This window comes from Pseudorca crassidens, chromosome 21 (assembly GCF_039906515.1).
Source record: "Pseudorca crassidens isolate mPseCra1 chromosome 21, mPseCra1.hap1, whole genome shotgun sequence".
NCBI classification, from domain to species: domain Eukaryota; kingdom Metazoa; phylum Chordata; class Mammalia; order Artiodactyla; family Delphinidae; genus Pseudorca; species Pseudorca crassidens.
In genome coordinates this window covers 5,788,611-5,815,757 of record NC_090316.1, presented here as the reverse complement: position 1 = coordinate 5,815,757, position 27,147 = coordinate 5,788,611, and the positions used below count along the sequence as shown (strand labels likewise).

Below are 27,147 nucleotides of genomic sequence, written 5' to 3'. Positions count from 1 at the left end.
GAGACCCTTGCCGGAGCCAACGGTTTCCCTGGGGGAAGGCTCCCCCGCCCCCACAACTGCCACGGTGGCGTGTCTGGGACCCCACAGCCGGTGTCCTGGCCGCAGAGCCTGATCGCTTTTCAGCTACCTGTGTACTTAGACTCTGCAGAGCTGGCAGGGCCAGGCCTGGGCCCACAGAGGTGCAAGACGGCGGAAGGTGTGCCCGGTCTCAGGACAAGTTCACGTCTCCCTCTTTGCCCCCTCCTCCCTTAGGAGACTGGCCTCCTCCCCCCCCTCCTTCTTCCCCTCCATCTCCTGCTTCTCCCCCTCCATCCTCCCCCCTCCCCACTCCTCCCCCGCAGCCCCCGTTAGCCTTTTGGGAACCGCGGGGACGCGGAGGCCGGCGGGGTCAGCTGTGCGCGCCCAGGCTGAGCACCGAGAAGGCGGCGCGGTGCTTGCGGAGCAGCAGCCGGATCTTCTCGTCGTCTGAGTCGGGGTCCAGCGGCTTGTTGTACTCGTCGTCATCATTCTCCGAGGCCGCGCGGTCCCCTCCCGAGGCCCGGGGCGTGGAGGACGAGGGTTCCAGGGCACTCTTCTTCCGCCACTTGGTCCTCCGGTTCTGGAACCACACCTGGGAGGAGAAGGGCCCTGAGGACACGCTGGCATGCAGCGTGCACAGGGCCCCTTTGGGGAGGGCGGCTCCACTCGGTGGCAAGTATCCCCCTAGCCTCATCTTTTTGTGTGTGTGTGCGGCACGCGGGCCTCTCACTGCTGTGGCCTCTCCCGTTGTGGAGCACAGGCTCCGGACGCGCAGGCTCAGCGGCCATGGCTCACGGGCCCAGCCGCTCCGCGGCATGTGGGATCCTCCCGGACCGGGGCACGAACCCGTGTCGCCTGCATCGGCAGGTGGACTCTCAACCACTGCGCCACCAGGGAAGCCCCCCGCCCCCTCCCCAGCCTCATCTTGATCGTAAAATAAATGGTTCAGCAATGGACTAGGCTGTCATAGTCACACTACTTTTTTTTTTCTGAGGGGGCAATAAAATAAAAATAAATGTGAGTGCAGCAGCCCTTTCGTCTTAGCTCCAAGCCTCCCTGCGGTGCATCTGCCTCTCCTTTGCCATCTGAGTACTTGGGTGGAAGGGGCTGACGTGCTTTTAACCTCACAGACCTTCACTGAGCTTCATGAATCATTGCCCCCCAACTATAAAAATAACACATGCTCATTACTGGAGACAGAAGCGTGCAGAAAGGACCCAAAGAAGCGGAGTGGTACGGAAAGGCCTTCCTCTTAGACTCGGCGCTTCCTCTCCTTGGGAGTTAACGTTGGCTGGAGGGAGCTGCCTGGGGGTTGGCCGGCTGGAGATGCAGCGCCCTGAGGGAGCCCAGGCCAGGGTCCCCGGCTGCCCCTGTGCTTCCTTCTCCCCTCAAGCCCGTCGCCTTGTCACAGTGCCGGGCAGTTACAGCACAGCCCAGAGCTTGCTTCTTTGGTGCCCCCCGCCAGAGCCCCTCAGGGAACAGTGAGCCTCAGAGTTGCCAGGGGTCCCCCCGGGAGCCTGAGGGGATATAAGCTGCCTTACCCACCGAGCTCAGGCCCAAGGTGTGCAGTGTGAGAGGCAGCCTTGCCCCGAGCTGAGCAAAGAGGCTCAGACTTCATGGGCAGGCGTTCATGGGGCAGTTATCTTCACTTTCGAGTTTGGTGAACCAAGGTGGGCTCGTTTGCCTGGCTAACGGAACAAGCCTGAAGCCAGCTCTGATCCGGCCCAGAGGCTGCCATCAGCTCTTGAAACTTCTAGCCTCAACGTGCGGAGGAGGGGAAGGCATGAGGTTAGAGCCCTCTAATCCAGGGTACTCACTTACCAGCCGGTGACCTGGGGCAAGAGGCTCAGCTGAGATTGTTTCTTCACCTGTAAGATGGGTAATAAGGCCCACCCGCCAGGTTGCTGTGAGGTTTAACTGGGCTGCTACACATAAGGCTCTCAGAACAGGTCTCAGGAGATGACAGCCATTTGGCGTTAGGGTCATTATTACCGTCTCCAGGGTTAGGTGGGCAGGCGGTGCCCAAACGCCAGGACGGCCTCCCACTGAGCTGCGGTTGCCAGGAGAGTGGGGCTCCTCGCTGCCAGGCAGACACCTTCTTGTCCCTCTCACACTCACCTTGACCTGCGACTCGGTCATCCCCAGCGAGTATGCCAGCCGCGCCCTCTCGGGACCCGCCAAGTACTTGGTCTGCTCGAAGGTCTTCTCCAGGGCAAAGATCTGGTGCCCCGTGAAGGTGGGCCGGGTGTGCTTCTTCTTGTGAATGCTGTCGCTCAGGGGGTCCGGGGCTGGTGGGAGGAAGGAAGTGTGCGGTTCGTGGGGTTGGGGGTGCCAGCCCTGCCCCGCCTCTCCCACAGGGTGAGCGCCCATATGGAGAAGCGCTGAGGTTGCAGGGGCGCGGCGGCACCTCTCACCCAAGCAGCACACCTCCGCCATGTCTGGGTGGGCGGGGACCCCGAGGGCGCCTGCCCCAGGCTTCAGCTGATTAGGGCCAGAGGATGCTTGAAACTGGGTCTCCTTGTGCAATGCCCTCACTACGCAGTGATGCAGCCCAGCCCGAGGGGCGGTAGGAGTTTCCTCTGGGCCTCAGGGATGTTCTTTCAGGTCACCGAGAAACGGACTTAGCACCTTCCACCCACCGTCAGGGCCCCAGGGGCCTGGGAGTTCCCCCACTTCCTTGCTCTTGAGATCCCCTTTTCCAGGTTTTTGGGAAGCTAGAACCCTAAGTTCCAAGTTACTGCTCTCCCCTGCCAGCAGGCCTGGGAGTCATGTGGCTTCAACCCCATGGAGGGTCCGGACACGGAGCCTCAAGAACTGACCCCTGCCCGGCCAGGGCAGCCTCTCGGGAGCTCGGCGTGGGGGGGGGGGCAGATAGGGACCAGGGGAAGCAGAATGCCCACGTGCAGGGCCTTGTGCAGTGCAGCCGACCCTCACACCCCATGTCCTCACTTTACAGGTGAGGAAGCCGAGGCACAGAAAGGAGATGAGGCCTCCTGAGAGGCTGTCACCCTCAGTCCCCCCGCCTTGTGTTAATCCAGCCACTGACTCAGATACTTCCCTGTGTGTATACGTGCATGCGGGGTTGAAGAGCAGGGGTGTGGAAACGGGGTGCGTGTGGGTAGGGGGACATGGAAGTGAGAGACAGGGACAGCTCAAGGCCTAAAGCACCCACAAACCAGGTTATAGAATAGCTTCCAAGAGATGAGGTCTCGGCCCCCTGTGGGACTCGCCGTGTTTCAGGCTGACGAGGGGTGTGAGGGTCCCGAGCAGCATAGTGGGCGGAAGGCAGGTTGCTTTGGGCTTTCCTGGGCCACCCCAAGCCCCTGTGCCAGTGGAGGAGCCCCCAGGTGGGACGGAAGTGGAGGCCCCCTCTGCCCCTGCCTGATCCGGGCCCAGGGGTTGCTCCTGCAGCCACTGTCACTCCCCCTGCCTCCCGGGTGACGCTCCCCTGCCTGTGCATGACCTGCCACCTCCTCCAGGTCTGACTGGCATCCTGGGGGCCCCGGACCAACTCTCTGAAAACCATGGTTTGGGGATGGGTGGGTGAGGCCCCCCGACAGCGAGGGCCCAGTGGGGCTGGACTCAGCAGCTGTTTGCGGAGGCTGGGTGGTACGGGTGCTGTTGTTGACATAAACCCCGCGGAGGGAAGCAGGCCCCCTTGATGGCAGCGGGACCGAGATGGGCTCAGGGTACATTCTGTGTCCCTGAGTGCTGCCGGCGCACGCGGGGGGCTCTGGGAAGGTGATGCAGTGGCAGATTCTCGCTGGGGATGGCATTTGCCTGCTTGGACGAAGTGGTGACACGGGCTCTGGGCGGGAGACGGAAGGTGAGCAGGACCGTACACAGGGTGGGGGTGAGCCGTGTGGTCTCCTGGGACCCCGGCTTCCCCAGGAGGGCAGCTGGTGAGGAGTGAGGGCGGGGGTCAAGATGCCCATCCGAGAGAAGCCGGGGTGGGAGGGGGAGGGGAGAAGCCTGTGCTGCACCAGGTGGAGGGCCGGACCCTGGGGTCTGCCCCAGGCTGTCGGATGGAGGCCGAGGACCCCTGTGAGCATCCGTTCCCGTCCCCCGTCATCCCCCCTCCCCGTACTCACTGTTGCCGCACGGCCGCCCACCTCGCCAGTCCTGGCCCGTGTCCGCCCAGCAGTTCCGGGTCCGGGTGGGGTACTCGTTCCCCGCCTTGGAGAAATTCCCCACCTGGGGACCGTAGTAGACCCCCTGGGAGCCGAGCCCACCGAAGCCGGCCACGTGGGGGTAGCCGGAGAGGAGGCTGCTGTTCGGCGCGGCCACGGGCCTGCTGAGGATGTCCGTGATCCCGTGCGGGGTCCCGGCGGGCAGCTGGGGGCCCAGCCCCTGGGGGCTGAGCTTGTAGAAGGAGTTCTGCACAGAGTACTGGCACACAGGGGCCTTCACCTCCGAGAACTGAGCCAGCGGCGCGTTGTTCAGCAGGAACGGGCCCTGCAGGTTGGACTCCATGGTCCCGCCAAAGGGCCAAGGGGAGGTGGGAAGCCCAAATCCAGACCCCTAGAGCCCCCGAGCTCCGGCCCAGAATCCCATGGCAGCTCCGGAGGGTCAAAGCTGCCCGAGCCCCAGGCCGCCCTCCCACCCAGGCATCCAGCCCAGCCGTTGCCCGGGGCCGCGACCACGTCAGCAGCGGGAAGTCAGGTGCTCCCAGGGCAGGTGCGAGCCCTCTGTCCCTGCCCGGCCTGGGGAGAGGCGGCTCCCCCCGCCTCAGCTCAGGCCCCTTCTCTGCCTCAGAGTCTAGGGATCCTCCATGAGAAGTTTCAAGTTCAGAGAAGCAACATTTCCCTGATAAAGATGGGGCCCATTAGAATACAGACCCGAGACTGGCTGAGCTGCTCGAGCCGCGTCGCCATTGGTGGAGACCCTCACGGGCCTCACATTGGCTTTTCCTAGACAAATTGCACTTTGAAAGATTGACTGTAAAATCAGCCAGCGTGTGTGTGTGTGTGTGTGTGTGTGTGTGTGTGCACGCGCGCGCGCCAGAGAGAGAGAGAGAGAGAGAAAGAGAGAGATGGGGGGGTGTGGGGAGAGAGAGGGGGAGAAAGAAAAGAGAGTGCTCTGGAACCTATGTTCATTCTCAGAGGGTCCACTAGCTCCTGGTCCCCCAAGTAAGTATCTAGGAAAAAGCGCTCCGGGGGGCCCCCCCTGCGGGCTCAGGGGATGCTGTTCTGAGGTGTCCAGGCCCCTTTCTGTGCACATGACCAAGCCTCTGGGGGAGTGTGCAGTCTGGACACGATGCTTCGCTTCCCTCCTCCGTGCTGGGCCGGGTAAGTGGGGAGGCTGGACTTTGGGGCCTGAGAGCCTGGGGGTGGGAACCTGCCCGGCAGCCTGGGGCAGGGGGTGGGAGCGGGGCATCTCTGGGAGTGCTGGCTGCGGGTGCTTCCTGGCTCTGCCTCTGCCTCTGGGCAGCCTTCCCTGATCCCTCTGTCCTCCCTTTCTCCTCCTCTGAGGACTCATTTGTGCCTCTGTCATGTTCTGCCTGGCTGGGCACCTGGGATGGAAACCTCTGATGGCTGAGATGGCCGCTGATTCAGTGGCGGCGCCTGTGCCGGGCTCTAGGTTGGTGTTCGGTAAATATTTGACGGATGAGACTAGGTTGAATCGCCGAGCACCCATATGACTTTCTTTTCCTAATGAATTTTTACAACATACAAGGCTCTACTGGGGTCTCTCTCCTGTTTTACCAAAAGGGAAAATGCAGTAAATAACTTGGGTCATTTCTGCATGGAGCAGCATGCTTTCCTGCAGTTTTTTTAAAAATGGCAATCAGCATGTCGCTGGTCCGGACACGCAAAATGACAGGAGAAACAGCGGCTGCCTGACAGATGGACTTCTGTCCCTCCTCTGCCTGGCGGTCCCAAAGCCGCTTCTGACCAGCCCACGGTCACCCTCTGGCAGGTGGAGACAAGCCTGCTCCCGGGCTTCCTGCAGGAGGCCAACGGCCCAGGCTGAGGGGAGGCTCCCCTCTCACAGAGAGCCGGCTCTCCCCATGCTGCTGTTATCTGCTCGGGCTGGAATTGGCCATGACCCTGTAGCGTAGATGACGTAGGTTAACACAAGAAAGACCCCAACAAGGCTGTGGACCTTGTTTTTCTGGAAGTTTGGATTAAAAACGAGAAAATTTCTTATCGGTCTGAATTGGCTGCACTCCGAAACTGCCCATCACAACCATTTGGGAAACAGCTCCAGTTCCCAGTGTTGCTGCAGGAATCACCTAGGCATTTGTGATCCTGAACCTGTGCTTTACAAAACCCTCTGGGCGAGGCCAGTGCACAGCCATGGCTGGTCCCTTGGCCTGGATGTCTTTTCTGATGCTGAGAGAGAAGCTTCACAATCAGAGTGAGGGCGGGGAGTGCTCCTAGGACCCTGTGACTGTGCTTGGCCACCCCCCGACCCCCCACCAATGATGGGAACTCGTGAGGAGGAAAACCTGCAGTAAATAATTTTATTCTTATTTATCGCCAAGCTTGACAAAGGCATTTGTGTTCAGGACTCCCAGGATGACAAACTGAAGAGACTTTTGCAATCGCTTAATCCCTTCCCCCATTTGACAGATGAGGAAACTGAGGCCAGCTTGGTGACCAGCCTTGCATGAAGTGTTAGGAGCTAGTTGGGAACAGGGCGATTTTCTTGGAAGTTCTTGAACTCTGAATGGCATTGCCTGCAGTGGCCAGATGCCTTCACAGGGAGCACTGTGGGGGAGGGTCCCCCTTAGTGTATGCCCTCTGTGGGCTCAGCCACGTACCCTGGTGCTTGTGATGCGCCCCCCTCCCAACATCTTGGACTTGCCCCATCACATGGTCCTCAGGTGGGACAGAAATCTGCTCTACCATCTGCGGGCTGGGGAGTGCCTCTCCTAGAGTGGGTGGTCCTGATTAAGGGGCTGTCCAGGTTTCCAGAGAAGGTGGGCGCCTCCCTGCAGACTGATCACCCCCAGACTCCCCCAGCGCCCCCTCTCCACACTCCCCAAAGATGCGCCGGGAAGGAGAGATGGAGGCCTGTGCCATGAGATGAGTTCTTTATTAATTTTGACATTTGTTCAGCTGGTGTAGGGAGAATGGTCTATACATCAGAGTGGAGTGGGGTGTGCGGTGGGAAGTCCCTCCCAAGAACAGAGCGTGTGGGAGTCAAGAAAAGAATCATTTTCATAACAATTTAAAAAATCAAGGTGATTCCAAAACTTCTAAACAGCGTCTAAGGTGCAGACTGCAGCATTCTCTAGGCATTATGTGGCGACCCCAAACCTCTCCCCTACAGCTCCTACTAGCAGCGAACGCAGCATGCCGCCGAGGCCCGGGGGCCGGCGGGCCAAGCAGCCAAGCCAGACAGAGCGACGAGCCAAAGCGCAACCGGGGCCGGGGCCGCGGCTCTACAGGAGCTACTGGGTCGGCGGCGGCAGATCGCGGCGGGAGGCGGCCCTGCGCCTGTCTTCCTCGGCCTTCACTGAGTCCGGCCGGCCGCGGCGGGGCGGAGGGACCGGCCGGCGGGGATGCTCTGCGCGCGGCCCCCGCGGGGGTTGGGTCTGGAGCTCGCGGACCGACGCGCGCGCTCAAGCTCCCACTCCCCGCCCGCCCCTCGGGGAGCCCGGCCAGCCCCGCCCGGACCCACCAGAACACTTGTGCGCCGGGGCCAGCCGGGGCCTCGGGGGTTGGGGGGCTCTGACATCGAGGGAGCTTCTGTGCTACTTGGAAAGTTCGGCTGTGTTCTGAGGACATCTCGGCAGAGAGGCAGGGAGGAAGCTGACCGGACATCCACACACAGTGGCCCTCGGGCGGACGAGAAGAGCCTGCAGTCTCCCTCCTGGCCCGGAGGGTGCCGCGCGGGGCAGGCGCGTTGTGCTGATTTGGGCCTCCCTCTGCCGGGGGCTCTGGTGTAACTTAAGGCTCTTCCCCGATGGCACCGAGGCGAGGAACAGCCAGCCGCCGTCTCCGTCCTGCCCTGACGGGGCCCTGGCCCAGGAAGGTCTCCTTCCAGGCTGGGGCCTCCTGGTGGTCAGCCGTTTCTCCCCCTGCGCTGCCTCTCCAGGGGGTTCAGGGTGGGGTGTTGGTCAGATGGGGGCACTGAGGCTGCCCAGCCCAGGCCCCGCATCCCGCGGCTGCCTGGACTTACAGCACCAAGTTCGCTCTGGGAGACCTCGGGGCGGCGGCTGACCTGAGAACGGGCAGGTGCATTCCCTAGGCCTACTCCCTTCCTTCCTCTTTCACTGAGAGACAGGCTGTACTCCTCCCACAGCCTGGAGAAGTCCTCAGGAGCTGAGCTGTTAGTGCTTTGTACATACTGCTAAAGTGTTTCTATTGGTTTGCATAGTATTTATTGTTTTTCATATACACAAGGCTGCTTACTGTACAGTTGACACTTTGAACACGGACTAGGATATAAGTGCTTGAAGATATAGAAAACCTCTTCTCTATTGAACATGCTGGTGCAATCCTGGGACAGCCACCGGCCTTCCCCCAGCTGGGAGTGAAGACCCTTCCGGATGGGCACTGGCTCCCTCGGAGCCCTACAGCTAAGCCTGGGGGTCCTCGCCTCAGAGTCTTAAGTCCCTAACACGAGGAACCCCGAATGCACTCTGAAGGTAATGATTTTCCATTGGAAGATGATTAATACTGAAACTGGCAGAGAGAGAGAGAGCGACAACATAAAAAATTTCCAGTTTATCCACAGGAGAGTCTATACAACTTCGGATGTCACAGTAAAATCTGTGTGTATACTGAGCAGAGGGGAGAGGGGTGTGTGTGTGTGTGTGTGTGTGTATGCGTGCGTGTCCTGATGCCATGTAGAGAGTTCTGGAAGGTTCGGTCCACGGGGCAGCGGCAGGGCTGGTCACACGTGGAGCGTGGAGGTGTGGGGAAGGCTGGTGGATGAGGGTAAGGGATTAAGGTGTGGAACTGATTTCATGTCTAGTTTTCTTTTTTTTTTTTTCCTTTCCAGGAAGCTCACATGGATTTCTTACAGATGAGGTTGAAAAGAAAGTACCCTGTAACAAGTCGAAATTGAAATGATTTAAAAAAATATCTCATCCCAGCCACAAAAGAGCCCTTGTTTGCTGCTGCGTTCCGTGCTCTCCTGCGCTTGTTTTACGTCCCCCTCTCTCTCTCCCTCCTCTTGCTGCTTCCGTCCAGACTCCTGAAAGAGATCCACCGTCGCCAGAGGCAGGATAGAGGACTGTAGGTCATGTGTCTACAGTCGGTCGTTCATGCGAACAGGTGACTAAAGGACGTCCCTTACAGAGGTCATGCCGTAAGCCTCCAGGGACGTGTGCGCGGCTTCCGGGGCCTCGGTCCAGCTCTCGGGTGCGTGGCAGAGTGTGTGGAGTTCAAGGGTTGGGTGTCGAGGTGTGATCCTGAGGGACACACAGAGAGGAGTCACTTAGAATTTAGAGGCGCAACTCCCAGCCAAAACCCACTATGCAGAGTTTTGTGCTGGCGGCTCAGGCAGGGGTGAGTCAGGAAAAGCAGCCTCCCCAAGCCAGGCAGGAGCTGAAAGGCACTGAGCTTGGCCCGGACCTTCCTGAAACACCAGCCATCCTTATCGCACTGCCCGACGCAGAGGCTGCCACTAGCTCCGTGCCCATCGATGAGCTCCCCGGGAGACCCTCCTGTGGGGTACTTTGTGCCCGCGCGGTCACCTGGGGAGACGTCCCCGTGTACCCAGCACCTAGGAGAGGGGCCGTGTGCTCGAGCCCAGCAAGGGCCAGGCTAGGCGGTGGCAGCACCCTGGCTTGTTCGGTTTGGTTCAGCCAACATGCATTGATGTCTCCTGTGTGCCAGCCTGGGGACCCGGGGATGGAGCAGACATGGCCTCGGGAGCTCACGGCCTCAAGGGACCTTAGTGCCTCTTCGGCTCTGGTGCACAACCCTTACTGTCGGGGCCTCAGGCTCCTCTCCCCGTGCCCTTTGGATGGACAACCTCTATTGGGGCAAAGAGATCTTTGAAAACCAGATGGCTTCTCCCCAGGGGACTACGTATGTTAGGCTGGAAGACAGCAGCTTTGCCAGAGTGAAGTTCAACGCTGCAGCCTGGGAATCACAGCGACACGGGGCTCCTGCCACCCCGTGGGGCCTGCTCTTCCAGCCTGGGGGAGATGGGGGGACAACCCCATCTCCAAGCCCAGCCACCCAGGGTTCTGTCTGCAGGGACTTAACGTTAAGAGGAGCTGACAATCTCCTGGGTGGGGTGGGAAGTCACTTGAGGCACAGCTGTGTCCCCGGACAGGGAGCTCGTCGTGGGTGCTACAAGTGCCAGGGCTGGGGAGGAGGCTGGAGGTGATCAAGGGGAACTCAACCCTGAGTGGTTCCCCAGGGATGGAGGGTGGGGCTAAGCTCCTCCCCAGAGCAAAAGGCCAGGCCTCCTACTGCCGTGGCTTGAGCGAGCGGTTGCCCGGGAGGGGACCGTCCCATCACCGCCAGCCAAGCCCCTCCTCCAAGTCCAAAGCCCGCACGCCCGCCTTTGTCCTCGGCTCCCCCGTCCAGGACACCATCCAGTCTCCACTCGGCTGAGGTTCTGCCCACCACCCTTCAGACCTCTCCTCCACAGGCCTTCCTGAAGCCTTCAGCCTCCCCTTCTCTGTCCTCTCCTGCTGCTGCCTTGCGTGCAGAGTAACCTCAGAGTGCGGTTAAGAGTATGAACTCTGAAGCCGGTCTGCCGGCGTTCATATCCTGTCTCTGCCAAGTTCCTGCTGTGCGGCCTCGGTCAAGTTACTTACACTCTCTGGGCCTCAGTTTCCTCTGCCGTAAGACGAGGGCAGGAGCAGGACGTACCTCGTTTGATTGTCGTGATGCTGGAGAGCTAACGACCTAGGAAGCGCTCAGGGTACTGAGCGGTACTGGATGCCGCCGTGCTTGGGCTCCAGAAATGCCCTGTCCTGTCTGTCCTCTCTCTTGTCTGCTTACTTCCCCGGCTAGAGTATAAACACTCTGAGGGCAAGAGCAAAGCCCTTACCCTTCCTACCAGTCCCACAGCGCCTACCCCAGCGCTAAGCACGCCACATAGGAGATGTTATGAAAGCTTGAGCCTGGGGAAGACAGGCTACCATCTCCCTCCCACTCTTCTGCCCGGACACAGAGCAGAGGAGAAAGTTCAAGGCTGAGAGATCATTCTAGCGTAACCGTTCTTCCCATCTCTGGGTGAGCTGAGGCTCCAGGAGGAGCAGGGACGAGCCCGGCGGGAGCCCCCCGGCAGCAGCAGGGGTGGGAATACAGTGCGTCTCTATTAGTCTCTAATAGAGCCGCGATCTGCAGCTGCGTCCAGTACTCTGCCACTGCCCTGGGTGCCCCCGGACCCGGTCTCACCCTATAAACGCTTAGAAAATAGCCTCCTGCCACTTCTAGTGGCTGTGCCGGTCGGGCTTTTTTCCTCGTGTCATCTCTCTGTGCTGTGCCACCTGCCCCTCCCCCGCCAGCGTCTGCAGCTCTCGCCTCTCTCCTCTCTCCTGCAGCCCCAGACTCTGATACACCTGCCGGGGCTGGCGAGTGAGAGTGGACTGTCGCTTAAAAGAGCAAAGTAAAACACGACCCCTGGCCTCCTTGCCCTCTCCTATTGAGATTACTAATAGGCGAATTTTCAAATTTACTAACACACTCTAGTCAGTCAGAGCCAACACAGGTCTTGCAACCACAGTGCCTAAATGGAAAGTGTCTCTTAAAAAGGGAAACAAAACAACAACAACAGCCGTCGCATGGGTGGTACCACCAGCGCCCGGCCAGGTGCCTCTAACCCGAGGACACAGGCTGCCTGCTCTCCGCTGTCCTCTGGCAGCGCCGACACCCTGGTTCTTGGACCCACGTACTTGGGCACAGCTGCTACTGTCTGCTGCACCCCATCAGGCTTGACTCCACAGCTATTTTCTAACTGCTTAAGTACCACCAGAAAGCACCCCTCACGCCCACGCCGGGCCTCCTGCAAAATCCTTCCCGAGGTTGGGCGTGATTGCAGGGGAATCAGAACAGGCGCCTAGGATTGGGGCGTTCCACGGCTTTGAACACTGTCACCATCACTCATCTCTGCTCACCCTTCAGGTGTAAATTCTACAGCTGTGCCACGGCACCTCCGGGAGGTTTGGGAAGGAAAACCAGAATTGGTCCTAGTAACCCACTCTTCAATGGGCATCAAAATCACTCGAGCTTACGGCCAAATCCCGAGTTCCAGAACTGTCATGCAGTAGGTGCGGGTCAGGGGCCAGGAGTCTGCATCCTAACCAGACTCTCAGGTGACTGGGATGCGGAAGGCACTTTGAGAATTGGTGGATTAGGACTGGACAATTCAGAAAGTCCGCTCACGAAGAGAAACCCATCATCGATCGCCGTACAAAGGGAATATCGGCGTTACTGCCATTTCACAGCTGGGGCGCCTGAGGCTTGGGAGAGGTCAGCTGACCCGCCCCGGGTCACGCTACAAGGAAGACCTGCAACTGGTTGAGCGCCAGAACACACTGTTCTTACCCCTCTCAGCCATCCTCACAGTTACCCTGGTTATTTTTAAGCCTTTTTACACCAGTGTGACACACAGAGGGACTCATTTCATCCTCCCTCGAGGAGAGGGAAGCTTCGGGAGTGAAACAACATGTAAGGTAACCTGGGAACTGGAGGAGCCAGGCCTGGACCCTGGGCCCCAACCCACTTTCACTCTCTCTGAAACAGTCAATTCCCCGTGTTCGCAGGAGGCATGTTCTCTCAAGTCGCCAGGAGCCCTGAATTAGCCAACACTGGGACCACTGCTCCCGAGGAAAGTACAGTGCAGGGTTCCTGCCAGCCTCTGGTCACAACGGTTTTGTCAACCAATGAACACACAACCTTGTGTGTCTCTCTTTAAAGACAACGTATTTCATGTACAATTGACCCTTGAACAATGTGGGTTTGAATTGCACGGGTCCCCTTCTGCATTGTTTTTCTCCAATAAATACAGTGTCTGCATTTTCATTTTACAGACCTTTAAATGAACTAAGTGTGGGGACAAGTTTGTATTGGATTACAGATCACAACACATAGAAATAAAAGAACTAGAGTTTGAGCCCAGGATTCTAGCCGCGCTGTTTCAGCTTCCCGCCCTGGGGGTGAGTCATTCATCAATTCCTTTACTTTTGAGGCAGAGAGAGGGGTGCTGGGATTTTCAACTGCCTGGGGGTTGGCGCCCCAACCCCCGAGTTGTTCAAGGGTCAACTGTATACTGTTGCTTTATGAACACTGAACTCACGTCCGACAGAGCTATAACTCGTGCCTGAACGAGGCTCCTCTAAACACGACTTCCCACGCATGGCCCATCACGGCCCTGCCGCTCTTAGGAACACAAGACAGCAGGGCCATTTCAAACAGCGAAATCACCAACAAACAGCATAAAAATGCAAAAAAAAAAACCCATGACACTGAATAGACCGCAAAAAGGGCAATTGTTCAGAGTGTGAGCTGAAACGGGGACAGAGAGAAGGCCTCCTTGTTTGACCTCAGCTGGGAACAGGCACGCAGGGCATTCAGTGCTTCACCACTGTGCGCGCGTCCCTGAAAGGCCACGGGAGGGAAGTGCTGGGAGCGCTACGTTTGGGGGTACAATAAACTGTAGCTATTAGGCGAATTTGCAAGTTTGCAGTCATTTGGAATCCATCAATGCTGGGGGCCATGCATGCTTGCGAGTGGCAGGCGGTGCGTCTGGAGGACCAGAGAGCCCTCAGCGGTCTTTGTCTTGTTCAGAGGGTAGAGCACGGCAGGCTGTCCCCTGGGCTGTCCCTCCCGCACGCTGGCTTCCGCACCACGGTCCCCACTGCACGCTCCCCTGGCCTCTTCCTGGCAGAGGCCCTGGCCCTGTGCTACGGCCTGGCTGCTCTGCTCCACGTCCCCTAACACCCACGCCCTGGGGTGGGGGGTTCAGCTACTTTGCAGATCACCTACAGAAACATTTTTTGAAAAATGTCTGGGTTCCTCCCTTCCCCTCGCCTGGCTTCTGGGCTGCCTCTCTCCTGTTCAGGAACAACAGCAAAACCTGAGCCAAACAGAAGCTGGGATTGAAAGCTTCAGTCTCTGCCCTAAGGAAAATAAGGCCCAAGAGTGTACTTTTCCTTCCACTCTCTGGTTTTTCGAATTACTTGCACCTTTGGACTATTTCCAGGACTGATCACAGCTGACGTCCTAAACCAGCAGCCCGGCGGACCCCTGGCAGTGCGGGGGTTAACACTGTGACCTCCTTAAGCTGCTGAGAAGTCAGGTCTAATTTTATCCTATAACTGGATAGGCCAGACCTTTTTCTTTTGCCCAAGTGCTGAGGGAAGCCCGGAGTCAGCACTTCTGGGGGCTCGGGAGGCGGTGGCCCTGCTTTTTGCCGAATGCGGAAGGGGAGGCTGCTGGCCGTGGGCCCGGAGCCGGGCCCTGGGGGTGTAGGTGACAATAACCCGGTGCCAGCGGGAGCTGGGGCCACGTGCTTCCTGCTTCCGGCCGACTCCCACCCCGACGCGCCCGGTACTGAGCTGGCCCGAGCTGGGCACAGCGAAGGGCCTCGGGGCAGCTCAGTACAGGACCCCTCAGGGAGGACGGAGGTCCGAGCTGGCCCCGAAGCCCCCAGCACTGCTCAGTCCGCTGGAGAGCCTTCGCCGCGTCTTCTCGGCCTCCCTCCCTCCCTCACTGCACATCACGCCCCCGCCCCCCAGCCGGCAGTGCTCCCACAGCCTCCTGTTAACTTTGCCTCTTCCTAGAAAGCAAGGGCGCAACATGCTTCAGGAAATACCAAGGAGGATGGGAGCCTTGGGTTCAAGGTTCAAGGCACAGCTGGGTTCCAGGCCTCTCCCTGTCCAGCTCTTCCTGGCCACGTGCACTGAAACAGCACAGCCTAGTAGACCCCGCTGCACCCTCCAGGGCCCCGCCCCTCCTCCTCCAGACCCCCTTGCTGGGCTTCCAGGGTAACGTTCCTACTGAGATGTACCGAGTGCTTTGCACTCACGGAAGCACTTTTTCAAATCTGTATTTTTGCGCTTGCCGAGGAATAGGTCAGCAGGTGCTGCTGTTTTCTCTCGGAGGCAATGGAGCTCAGAGGCACCGTTAGCAGGTGGGAGTCTGTGCTTGGAGCCCACAGCGGTGCCTGGTCCTCCTGCGTCATGCTGGGCAGCGGGAGGGGCTGGGAGGGGAGGGAGTTCCAGGAGGAGCGGGGTAGGGGTGCGCAAGTCCGCAGCCTCTCAGCGGGGCGTCGCGGGGGACCAGGCCATGCAGAGAAGACGGAGAACGACGGCATTACCTCCAAAGAGGCCATTCCACAGGGAGGGGCTCGAGATCACTGTTTCCCCCTTTTGAGGCTGGCCCGCTTCACTATCTGAGCCCCCTTCCTGCCCTCTATCAGGTCCGGCTGCAGGCTACTGTACCCTCTCAGCTCCACCTGGAGACAGCATTGCAGACACAAGGCAGGACAGATCACACACAGAGACGGCAAGAGAACACAGGCGCCCTACGGAGGTGGTGGGAACAGTGCCACCAGGGGCAGGAGGCTCGAGCGGGAGCAGAGAGGTGAGAGGTGAGCCCCAAGGGGGCTGGCGCAGAGGGCAGCAGGAGTCACGGGCCGGCCCCTCGGAAGAGCGAGGGCCTGGGAGGCTGCAGCTCAGGCAGTACCTTGGCGTGAGTCATAAAGTAATCAACACCGGCCTCCATCTCACTAGGGTCCTCCAGGGGCCCCCCAGAAATCACCTCCTCGGGCTCCTGGGTGCCATCGGCTCCGGATGGATCGACGTGGAGAACAACTTTGCGAATGATCTGCAGAAGAGAGGGAGGGCAGAAGGGGCTGGGGAAGCCGGCCAGACAGAGCTCGAAAAGAGCAGGTCCCGGAATGAGCTGGGGGGTTAGAAGCAGCCTTTGTCCCCAGGTGCCCTTCCCTGAGCGGTCAAGATCGGGGACAGCCTCTCGCCCCCATCGGGTGGGGAATTCGCACTGGGCAGCCTCAGAGGGGCTGGAATTTGCGGGGGGTTCTTACTGAGGCTCATGGATGATCGGGGTCTCACCACCGCCCCCCCGACTTCTATCTCTAGCCCAGGGCGGTCCATCCTGCCTCCTGGTGTGCTGGAAGTTTACGCCCTCCGTCTTCCCCTTAGGACTGGGAGCCCCCGAAGGGCAGGGCGTTCCTGTCCCTGGGATCCACCTGTTCCCTATTCACGCATCCAGATATTCCAACGACAGTCTGCTCTGCACCTACCGCGTGCAAGCAGTGGGAGGTGAGAACACACACGAGCATGAAGCTCCCCGTGCAGGAGGGAAGACGGGGTCCTGCTCTGACCTAGCATGAGCCCCGGAGCAACACAGGTCTGCCTTCTGCCCACACCTAGCACCGTGCCCAGCACCCGTTAGGCAGAATCACGTCTCCTGGTGTAAACCTACTGCCAACCCCATGCATTCCCACGTCCTTTTATCTCAGGAGGCCCACAGGGACCCCCGTACTGCTGTCATACAGCTGTTTTCAGGGCCAGGCATCACAGGACTAGGTTTGGGGGGTTCCACGGGGCCCGGTTATTCTGGAACCCAGTCGGAGGAGCTGAATTCAGGCTGAATCAGGCAAGGTGGCTGTAAGGAATGTCACATCTGGACTGTGGCAGGTGCCTACCCCTCTGCTAGGGCAGCAGCAAGAAGCTGGGGGTGAGTCCACCACCTTTGTAAGCTTCTAGCCCGCCTGCCTCTGCCCAGCTCAGGGGGACTCTGCACCCACCTTCTTGGTGACGACGTTGCCCTGCTCATCCGTGAAATGCTCCTCTGTCACCTGCTCCCCTGGAATATTCTGAAGCTCATCCCCCTGGAATTAGAGAAAGGGAGAAAACTCAAGATTGATAAGCGGGAATTTGGGAATAAGGACAGAGGATGAAGAAATAAAGTGGCGCCAGCAGTAGCCACAGTCCCACAAGTCCCCATCCTGGCAGGAAACTGCAACTCGGCCGCCAAACCAGGCTCTGCATGAGGGGCACCCCGGGGGGTCCTGGGCCCAGGACAGGAGGGAGCCCTGGGCTCCCAGGAGCGCTGCCCCGGCAGCGGGGGTGGGCAAAACAGGGGCGATTATGCGGGATTTACGGAGACGGAGGGAGGCCCCCGATTTCTACTCCAACGGCACTTGACAGGAAACAACCCCCTGCCCCAGACGCCTTTGCCCAGAGGGTGACTTGCTGCCTCACTGGGCTGGCTGGGGACAGAAGCAGGAGGGGGCCGGCTTCCTAAGTCCCGGAGCCGAGCTTCCTCTGCCGCGCCGGGGAGTCGGGGGTGGGCCGGGCAGGGAGTGCCGCCCAGCTGCGGCCCTGCACGTTCCACCCGAGGCCCGCCCGGCCTCTTCCAGCAGGCGTCCTCACCAGCGTCCCGCACATCCCGGCGCTGCCCCCGCCTGGGTTACCTTCAGGAGGACCCGGCGCCGGACCACCCTGGTGGAGATGGTCTCCTCGTCGTCGCTCAGGCCCTCGCTCTCCCCCAGCTCCTTGTCCAGCTCCTGGTGGATGTGCTTCAGCACAAAGCACAGGGAGCCCCGGACGATGTGCATCACGTTCTGGCAGCTGACCAGAAAGAAGCCCAGCAGCACCAGGGTGACCAGCAGCTGGGTGATGAAGGTCCACATCGTCACCTCCTCACCAGTCTGGCCCTCCGGGGCCTGCGCAGCCAGGGGGCCACCAGGCGGGGGGCCAGCCTCTCATTCTCCTCTGGGACTCTGGAGGCCCCCTGGGACACCCTCCATTTTCTCCACGCGAGGGAGGCGGCAGGGCCCCTAGTGGAACTGCCGCCAGAGTGCCCTCCTGCTGAGAGCCCAGCTCTGCCCTCGGCCCGGGTGACGTCAGGCTCCAGTAATTTTAGCTCCCAAGCCAGCTGCCGGGCTGTCCGGCAGGGCTAGAAGGAAGCAGGCAGGTGTGCATGTCCTGGGCGCTGGAGGCGCGTGTTAAAGTCACCGTGTGCGACACCAGCCCTGAGAGCCGGTGGCCCCGTGACAGCTAGAGGCAGCTCTGCCCAGGAAAACTGTCCCATTCGGACTTGGGAAAATAAGATGTCTCCAGAACGTGGCTACTTGTGTGTGTCCCTGGGCTGCTACTGCCATGATCAGAATGATGTCACCCCGCTCGCTCATGGGATGGGGCCGGCTAACACCCTGGAGGGTTCAGGGTTTGTTTCAAAAATAGCCCCTGGTGAGTGATTTGCTCAGGCCCAGCTCTGGGAGTGCAGGCGTCCAGGGAGGGGCCTGGGAGCCCGTGCAACTCCATCAGCCCCTCTGGCCTCGGTCCCTGCTTACACGGCACAGCAACCCCAAATGCGAGCGTGTCACTGGTGTGTCTATTTAAGGCCTGTCCTTAAAGGCTCTTCCCAGGCTGGGCTGTCAACACCAGGGCAGGAACCATGCGCATTAAACTCAGCTTTGCAGAGCTGACTCCCTAATGCAGCCCAGCAGCTGCGGCTGAAAGGAATTCCCCTCCTGGGATCAGGCCGTTCCTCTCTGGCCTGCAGCCGGTGTGGCAGAAAGAACCAGGAACTGGACCCGGCACACTGACCCTGCGGCTTCCCGCTGAGGGGCTCAGGGAAGCGGGGCGCCTTCTCTGGGCCTCGGTTTCCCCGGCGGTCAAACAGGGGCGGGTTCAGGAGCTCTCTTCCCGTTCTGAGAGTGCCGGGGGGTCGCACGGTTTGTGAGCCCACCGCTAGGGGTGGTGACAGCAAACACCCCACGCAGCCCGTTGCCCAGGAGGGGCTCTGTGTGCGTTTCACACACTAACGGTTACGCCTGCAGCACCCCCCATCGCGTCTCTGATTTTCCCATCTCACACAAAGGAAACAGAGGCACAGAGAGATTGATAACTTGCTACGTGAAAGAGTAAGGCAATGAGGATCAGATTTCCAGCTCCGACCCCGGCACAATCCTGCCTCATCTCCACAAGAGAGCACCTGGGACACAGAAGCCACACGTGCAAGGGGGCACGAGAGCCCTGGGTCTGCGCCCAGCCTAGGAGTTCAAGGTCAGATGCTGCCCGCCGGGGCCGCAGAGAGGGACTGGCTGCCTTGCAGGTTCAGGCCCCCAGTTATACCCCACTCCCCGACCCCGTGTTTTTTGAGACTCACTGGAAATCCTAGCAAACAGGTGCTCTGCAAACCGTCACCGTAAACAGGGCTCGTTATCATCCCTGGAGCCCTGGCAGGTGATTAGGAAACAGCTCACCTACCCTCCCATCTGCCTTAGGCAGGGAGGTGCTGGCTCACTGGGACTGGGGGTCAGGAGGTCCCAGACTCTCCTGGGCCTCAGTTTCCCCATTTGTAAATGAGGCAGTTGGGCCAAATGACCTAGAGGGTTTCTCTCGCGGTCCCCTGGGGTGGTCCTGCTTCCTCTCCAGGCCTCCCCTCACCAAAGCCAACCGCAGAGACGCTCCTTCCCCGGGACTCCGGGCGGGGGTCGGGGGCACAGACCCGGAGCGGGGCCATCTGTGCTATGGGACAAGCGCTCACTACCGGGAGAGGCAGCAGAGGGTCCCGTGGAACAGCCCCTCGGCCAAGAACGCACGGGGTGACCTGGGGTTAAAAAATGGGTGCAGCCGCCCAGCCGTCGGTGGTGCGGACTCGGCAGGGACGTCTTCTAAGTACCACCCTGTTTAATTCCTGGCAGCGCGTGGCAGCCAGCAGCCCAGGTCATTGTGGAGCCCGCCTGGTCCTGGGGTCCTCAGAGGTGCCTTCGAGGCTCGGGCTTGGACAGGAGCGAGGGGAGGGGAGGAGAGGGCAGTGGAGGGGAGGGAGGGTGAGGAACCGATGCTGACCGAAGAGAAGAAGCCAGGGAGGGCGGAGCACATTGTTACGTACGCGTTAAAACCACACGTGCACAGAGCAGCGACGCGAACTTTATAAAAACGCACGAATTAAAAAGACACGTTCGTAAGATGTCTGGGATTAACGTCAAGATAACGTGGGGGGACCCCTCGGGGGTGAGGGTGGGGTGATGAAACCAGAGGGCCGCCAGCAGGCAGTGGCAGCGCCTGGGCACTGCGTGCGCGCAAAGGTGACAGACTGTTCTGTCTGGTTTGGTATCTATTTGCAATCTTTCGTAATAAAACTGTTTCCAAAACCACATTAAAATGATGTCTATGGGAATGGGGAGTGAAGATAAAAGCAAATAAATAAAATAAATAAGTAGGGAGGACTGAAGGGAGGCCAGGAGGGCGGAGGGTGCAGGCAGCTGGAGCCTGTGCCGGGATCGCGCCCTCGGTCCCAGTCTGTTCCACCCAGGGAGCCCACCCGCACGGGCAAGGAGTCCCCAGTGAACCCTGGCGACAATCCTTTCTCTACCTCGTTTACACAAGGGCACCCGGGGCGGGACAGTGGCTGGTCCTCGCCCCTACAGACACGGTGGGACCCGAGTTAGCCTGGCCTCCAGGTCTCTGGTGCTAAGCCCTTCTTCCTAAACCACGACGGAAAAAGAAAGCAAACAAAACTAGGGCTTTGGGGCTTCCCTGGTGGCGCAGTGGTTGAGAGTCCGCCTGCTGATGCAGGGGATGCGGGTTCGTGCCCCGGTCTGGGAAGATCCCACATGCCGCGGAGCGGCTGGGCCCGTGAGCCATGGCCGCTGAGCCTGTGCGTCCGGAGCCTGTGCTCCGCAACGGGAGGGGCCACAACAGTGAGAGGCCCGCGTACCGCAGAAAAAAACCCAAAAAACAAAAAACTACAGCTTTGGCAACGGCCCTGCAAAGCCAACCTCTGACCCTATGACCCTGGGCATCTGGAGGGCAGTGGAGGGGAGGTGCCTGGAAGTCTCATCAAGGTGAGCCTCTCCCCTCCCTCTCAGGGATCAAGGAGGCAGACACGTGGAAAGAGAAAAAGATAAGCCACTGCCACGATTTTTAAAGCTGGAAAACACGCCCGGCTAGGGGCCTGAGCAAGTGAGCAGCTGCCCCAGGCCTGGCCCTCTGGCTGGAGCATCAGTGGCGGCTCCCCGCGGGCTCTCACCTGTACGTGGTGGGAGAAGGTGCTGACAGCCTCCTGCATCCACTCGCTGGGGCCCTGTGGTCTCCGGTCCCTGCCGGCCTCGGGCTGCTCCGTGTGTGCGCGCTCCGGTGCAGAGCCCAGGACCTCTTCGTGCTCCCAAGACCTGCTGACGGTTCTCTGGAACGAGTGTGGGCCTTGCAGGGTCTCCTCCCCCCAGGAGCCTTGTGTGGCCTCTTGCAGATAGGAGACGATGGAGCCTTCCGCATCCCAGTCCTGCAGTCTGGGGCCCAGGAAGAGACCGAGGACACCAGTCACCCCCAGTCTCCGCTCTCAGAGACCCTCCCCCTCCAGAGCCCTGGCCCATCCAGGACGGATCCTGTACCGCCCACTGGAGGTCGGGAGAGCATGAGCTATCGCACAGCGACTGCCCTGTCCAGAGGCCCGCGTGGGCCATCCTTGCTGTCCTGGTGGAGAGGCCCACGGACACCGGTGGCGCTGGGCCCCACCCTGTGAATGGATGGCTCCACGCTCTGGGCTCCCGAGGCACGTGGCTCACGGTCCCGTCATCGGGGTCCCCACACCCGTCATCCCACCCACCACCCTCCAGCCCCTCAGGTCACTCCCACCGCACGGTCCTCACGCCTGGGCTCAGCTGGCAAAATGATCACCCCTCCCCCTTGACGCAGGCTCTTCCACAGCCTCCGGGACACATGTGCCTGTTTTTCCCTCCCTCTCTGGCCGTTCCTTCTCAGCATCCTTTGCGGGATCCTCCTAATTTCCCTGGCTTCTGACCCTGGAAGGCCCCAGACTCAGTTCTTCTCTGTCTACACCCATGTGCTCCGCAAGCTCATTCAACCCGTGGCCTTAACCCCAGATGTGGGTCCCCAGCATCTCTTCCTTGAACTGCAGGTGTGCGTGTCCAACTGCCTCCTTGACGTCTGTCCTTGGGGTTTCTGATGGGCATCGCATGGGCAGCCCAGCCAAGTTCACACTTAGGGTCTTCTCCCCGGACATGTTCCAGCCATCCTCCCACTGCAGTAGATGGCAACCTCGTCCCTCCAGGTGTCAGGCCAAGGACACCCGTGTCGTCTTGGACGTCCTTCTTTCTCTCACACTCTATATCTTATTTGCCAGGAAACCCTTTTGGTTCAACTTTCAAAAACACACCCTGAACACGACCACTCCTGGCCACCAAACAGCCACCATCTCGGTCCACGTCACCATCGACTCCTGCTTCCAGCTCATCTTCCTGCCTCTACCCTTGGCTGTGGCCGGCCGTGGCCAGATCACCTCGCTCCTCTGCTCAAAACCCTCCAATGGTTCTCCATCCCACCCAGGAAATGCCAGTCTCTCCAGGACCCCGAGGCCTGACATGTCCGGCCCCATCAGTTCCCTGACCTCACCTCCCGTGATCACCCTGCTCTAGGCACAGGCACCTTCTCACTGCCCCTCGACTGTGCGGGCCGCACGCTGCTCCGAGGCCTCTGCCCTGGCTGGGCCTTCTGCTGGCTCCGCTCAGGCGTTCACGTCGTTCATCACCTGAATTCCTTTATGTCTTTCCCGCGAGTCACCCTCAGGTGTCCCTGCCCGCCCCGTCCATGATTTCAACCACCCCCTTCCCTGCTTTATTCTTCTGTTTAGCACTTAGCATTAATTAGCATCTCTCTTTTAATTACTTTTAATTCCATTTACTTTATCTGTTTATATCGTCAGTCTCCCCACTAGAACATAAACGTCTTGCACGTAGAGACTATCTGCTTTGCTCAATGCCACAGCCGTGCTCCGAGGCACTTCACACAGGGGCCTGGCGCACAGTAGGCATTCAATACACACTGTTGAGTGAGTGAATGAAATTCTTCTGTCCCCATGGGAGAGCTGACCCAGGTCACAGAGCCATCCTGTAACGTTCTGAGGCCCGGCCCCCAGGCCTCTGGTCCCTGTCTAGGGACCCTGCTGTCACAGTGGTGCAGTGGGCGGCACACGGGAACATCCAATCAGTGCTTGTTGAGTGAACGGCCATCGCCAGCGGTTGGAAGGTGGGATTTCACTTGAATCCTCACGGCTCAGTGTGCCCGATTTTCCCGAAGCGTCGAAGGATTCGTTTGGGACACTAAATGAATCCTTGCTGTCTTGTCTCCTAAGCAACTTCGTTTTCCCTCCTGCTGGGGGATGCGGGCCACACCGAGTGGAGCCTGGGGAAGGGCCGTCTGCCCGGGCTTCTGGGAGGAGGATGCGGGTGGGAAGAGGAAAGGAGAATAGATTTCCCACGGCCTGGCTGGATCTGAGCTCCCTGGGTGGCCACAGCCTTCTGGGAGCACAGGAACTATCTCCTTGTTTTAGGAAAATTCAGGCAGCAAAGCGACACAGAGGAAAGGGCCTTTGCCCCTCCCTTCCTGTGCCAGCCCCGGAGGCCAAGGCGATACCTGTCACTGTCTGTCTCTCTCGCTCCAAGCCCCACTCTGCTCTCAGCCCAGTGCTGGAGTGTGGCGGATGTCCACTGCATGCACGTGGCCTGGGGACTCTGTGTCTCAGAGGGGCATCAGGCCATCTGCCTGCACTGCCAACGGGCATCCTGCTGCTGGACCTGTCATCACAGGCCTTCTCATCGCAGGAAGGGTGGTAAGGAGCTACCCAGGAGAATAACCATCTTCAACAGCTGAAGCTCTGTCCTGCCCCTGATAAGCCCGCTGGCCTCACTCCTTCAAAAGGGTGTAAGTAGAAAGGGCAGCCTTATCAGCTCTGTCACACGCAGGCTGTGTGACTGCACACATAGCTTCCCTGGGCCCTGGTGCTTCTAGGTTTCCAAATACGGTTTGATTTCAGCAATCAACACACAACAGCGACGGGGGCCCAGAGCACCCAGCTCAGCTGTACTTCAGGGACGTGGCTTCTCCCAGCCTTACAATCTCTCTCCCAGGGATGCTCTCCCTTCTCCCAACACCCTCAGCCTCTCTCCTGCTGGCCAAAAGATGGGGCTGGCGAGGGGGGTGGGGTGGGGGGTGGTTCTGGGGAAGGGACTGGCCTTTGCAGACACAGCTCCACTCTTACAAGACAGAGGCCTGAGCGCGGGCTGGGCGGCTTCAGAGGCGAGCTGGCGCCTTACTGAACTTATTTGCGCCAGTGTGTTTAGAACACAGCATCGGGGGACAGCGGCGCCCGAGTTCCCTCCGTACTCGCTGCCAGAAGCCCAGGACGGTGAAAGGCATCCCGCACGGCGGCCCAGCCCTTACCTGTCCTGGCTGGAGTCCATCACCCGACTCACGGTGTGGGATTCTGTGATGTGGGCTTGTACCCTCTGCTGGCCTGAAACAAGAGACACTTCATTCCCTGAGCCCTGCCCTGCAACTGTCGAGTCCTCCTGCCTCTCATGACCTGGCAGCTTCTCTTCTGACCTCTGACCTTCCTCCTGGTCAAGCAAATCGATAAGGCCATTTGCGGCATCTGAATCCACTGTGTCGTCCTCCACGAGGTCCAGAGAGCCCAGCATGGGGCCCTGGGGTCCCTCGGAGAGCGCCCCCTCCAGCTTCCACTCGTGGCCGGTGGCGTCCGAGTCCTCGGCCTTGCTGCACTCCAGAGAGGAGTCCTCAGCAGTGACCAACGAGGGCGTGAGGCCCGCGGACCACACCTGCATGTCAGACATCTCCAGCATGGCGTCATGCTCCGTGCCCGCCAAGGGGATGGCGTCTAGGACGGCCACCTCGTTCCAGTACTGGTCTGCGCGCAGCGGAGAGGGGAGCGCGTAGTGCAGGGAGGCGGGGGACAGCAGCTCGTCCTGCAGCGAGGAGTAACCTGGATGGGCAGACAGAGGGCGACATGCTCCAGCTGTGACCTTCCATCACGCGCGCTCACGTGCCGGTCACGCGCGCACAGGCACGGCCACTGAGGCGCATGCGCATTCCGGCGGTGCGGGCCTCCCCAAGCCTTGTGGCTTCTGCCCAGGCACCCGGGCAAGAGAACAAGGCTCTGGGGGCTGAGGAAGAGGGGGCAGCCAGGGGTGAGGGCGGGGAGGGGGCTCCTTTGCTGGACGCAAAGAGAAGAGGTTGGAATGCTTTCTCTTCCAGTCCAGAGCGGGGATCAAGACGTCTTGATCCAGAGGCTGGGGCTCGAGCCGTCCGCAATCAGGTGAAAGCCCCACTGCTCAGTGGCCGCGCGGAAGGCAGGGCTGCTGTCTCTTTGCACCAGCGTCCCTTGGGCACAGCCCTTGGGGGCTCTGTTAGGAATGCACCTCCAAGGGAGGGGGCAGCCCCAGAGCCAGGGTCGCTGACCGAGCCCTGGCGGGGCTGGCGAGCACACCGAGTATCCACAGACCTCGGTGCAGCGGTCAAACGGGAAACCGCTCGGTTTGGGATGAAGTCGCTTAGCCGCAAGCAGTGTATGTGTTCCCAGAACTGTGAATGAGCCAAAGTGGCACGAGGGCGTGTCCTCAGGGCGCACGAGGTCCCGGGCACAATGCTGTTTCCTCAGAACTCTGCCTGCCGATCCCGCCAGGTCAGCTGTGACCCAGGGGAAGGGAGCCGGCGGGCCCAGGCCCCTACCGTGCAGCCCTGTGGTCAGCAAAGCCTGTTCCCAAGCCTGTTCCCTGGGGACGGGCTCGGACACGAGTCGGTGATCGTCTCCCGGTTGGGTCTGGTGTGCAGACCAGGATGCTGAGGGGGCAGCAGGTTTAAGTGTGGGATCAGTGTGCGTGTCCTGGACGGGGTTCCCTTGGGTGGGGCCTCTGCTCTCCTCCAGCTTGGGGAGGGGGGCGGTCCCTGCAGCAGGGGAAGAGGGCCTCTGCCTCCCCTTCGGAGCAGGTGCCAGTCTGAGGGGGGCCTAGAAGGCAAGATTCTCCACTTGGCCCAGCCTGTCTGGGGACCCGGGAGCAGGTGTGTGCTCACAACCTCTGAAGATCCAGCAGAGCCGAAGGGGACCCTGGGCATGGGTGGGGCTGCCCCTGCAGGGTCTCCAGGGACCTTCCTGCCACGTCCCGAGAGGCCCCTAACCCAGTGTCTGCAATCTTCATCCTGCCATTCAACCCTCACCGCTCCCCACCCCTGCATCTGGCTTAACCTCTCTCCTGGCCAGACGGGCCCTCGTCACTCCCAACTGAGCCTCAGCTCCTGTCCTCCAGCTTCTCTGCTTCTGATAGAACTCAGCTGTCCTCCTTCACTCACTTCTTCAACCAGAAAATATGAAATGAGGTCTGCTTCCACGCCAGGCACCATACATGCTAAAGGGTTGGGGATTATAAACACACACAGACACACACACACACACACACACGACAGGTTCTCTTTGTCCTCTTTCTTTCACAACGTTCTCCCAACGACTCCAGCTCACCTTGGATTCCCCCATCTTTGAGCCTGTCCTGGTTCGCATGACTGTCAACTCCAAGAACAGGGAACCTGTCTATGCTGTCCCACTGCAGAGCTTTCAGATGTGAGGGGGACACAGGAGCCAGAACCGATGACCTAGCCCATATGCAGTGAAACCGAAATTGCCAACGATTACAGGTGTTCAAGGTGCCGGCAACCAGGCCACGTGCTTGACATTCATTCTGCCTTGTAATCTTTCCGGAGAGTTTTCCTCCTGACTGATCTCTACAAGTCTACGTGGTTCCAGATTCCAAAATTAGGAGAACGAGAAACAGACCATGGCGGGGGGGCTGGCTGGGGGTAGGGCTGTGCAGTGACAGGGACCAAGGGACCCCTCCAGCTCTGGCCAAACTAGGAGGGACAAAGAGAGGAGGGTGGTGGGGGAAATGGGTGGGTCAGATCTTCCCACGACAGTAACACCAAGTCACTGCACGTGAAACTGTGACCTAACTGGGAAACCAGGGCAAATGGCCTTCCAACCCTCTACAGAAATCTCTCCAGATATCTGCGAGCAGAGCATTTAAGAATCACATAATTTTTTTTCTTCTTGAAAGCATTATTCTATTATTACCATTACTAATTGAGCTCTCTTTCATATGAAGTATGTCCAACATGTTATTTTTAATTGTCACGACAACATTATCCCTACTTTATAGATTAGGAAACTAGAGATTGAGCAACTTGCTTAAGGAACACAGTGAGAGTGGTCCTTTCACTAGATTTTGCCATTAATATATTTTAAAGGTAGCTTCAAGGAGGTATAGTTGGCATACAATAAATCCACATATTTAAAGTAGATAATCTGATCATTTCTGATACAGGGAAACACCCATGAAACCATCACCACCGTGAAGAGAAGGGCCATTCAT

General features: G+C 59.5%; 2 protein-coding genes across 19 annotated transcripts in view; both read right to left on the bottom strand.

Moving 5' to 3' along the window:
• Positions 1-388: 388 nt before the first annotated feature.
• NKX6-3 (NK6 homeobox 3) lies at positions 389-4,491 on the bottom strand. The gene is made up of 3 exons (XM_067721925.1): positions 4,110-4,491; positions 2,137-2,306; positions 389-610 (listed from the first exon to the last, which is right to left on the bottom strand). Exons 1-3 carry the CDS (start codon positions 4,489-4,491, stop codon positions 389-391), a joined length of 774 nt encoding a protein of 257 aa, XP_067578026.1.
• A 2,551-nt stretch (positions 4,492-7,042) lies between these two features.
• ANK1 (ankyrin 1) overlaps positions 7,043-27,147 on the bottom strand; it is a 214,031-nt gene continuing 193,926 nt past the window's right edge. For 6 of the 18 annotated variants that reach the window (XM_067721826.1, XM_067721815.1, XM_067721821.1 and 3 more), the window contains 6 exons: positions 24,155-24,713; positions 20,946-21,204; positions 16,708-16,791; positions 15,624-15,764; positions 15,256-15,393; positions 7,043-9,385 (listed from right to left, as the gene is read on the bottom strand). In XM_067721826.1, coding sequence (XP_067577927.1) covers positions 15,292-15,393; positions 15,624-15,764; positions 16,708-16,791; positions 20,946-21,204; positions 24,155-24,713 — 1,145 coding nt within the window. In that variant the 3' untranslated portion in view covers positions 7,043-9,385; positions 15,256-15,291. Of the gene's footprint in view, positions 9,386-15,255; positions 15,394-15,623; positions 15,765-16,707; positions 16,792-17,376; positions 17,956-20,945; positions 21,205-24,154; positions 24,714-27,147 lie in introns of those variants that run through there. The other 12 variants (XM_067721820.1, XM_067721816.1, XM_067721829.1 and 9 more) reach the window with 9 other exon arrangements.

Coding starts and splice junctions, on each gene's coding strand:
- NKX6-3 (XM_067721925.1), bottom strand. CDS start 4,491: ATGGAGTCCAACCTGCAGGGCCCGTTCCTGCTGAACAACGCGCCGCTG. Junction 2,307..4,109: donor TGGGCGGCCGTGCGGCAACA/GTGAGTACGGGG, acceptor TCCTCCCACCAG/CCCCGGACCCCCTGAGCGAC. Junction 611..2,136: donor TGACCGAGTCGCAGGTCAAG/GTGAGTGTGAGA, acceptor TTCTCCTCCCAG/GTGTGGTTCCAGAACCGGAG.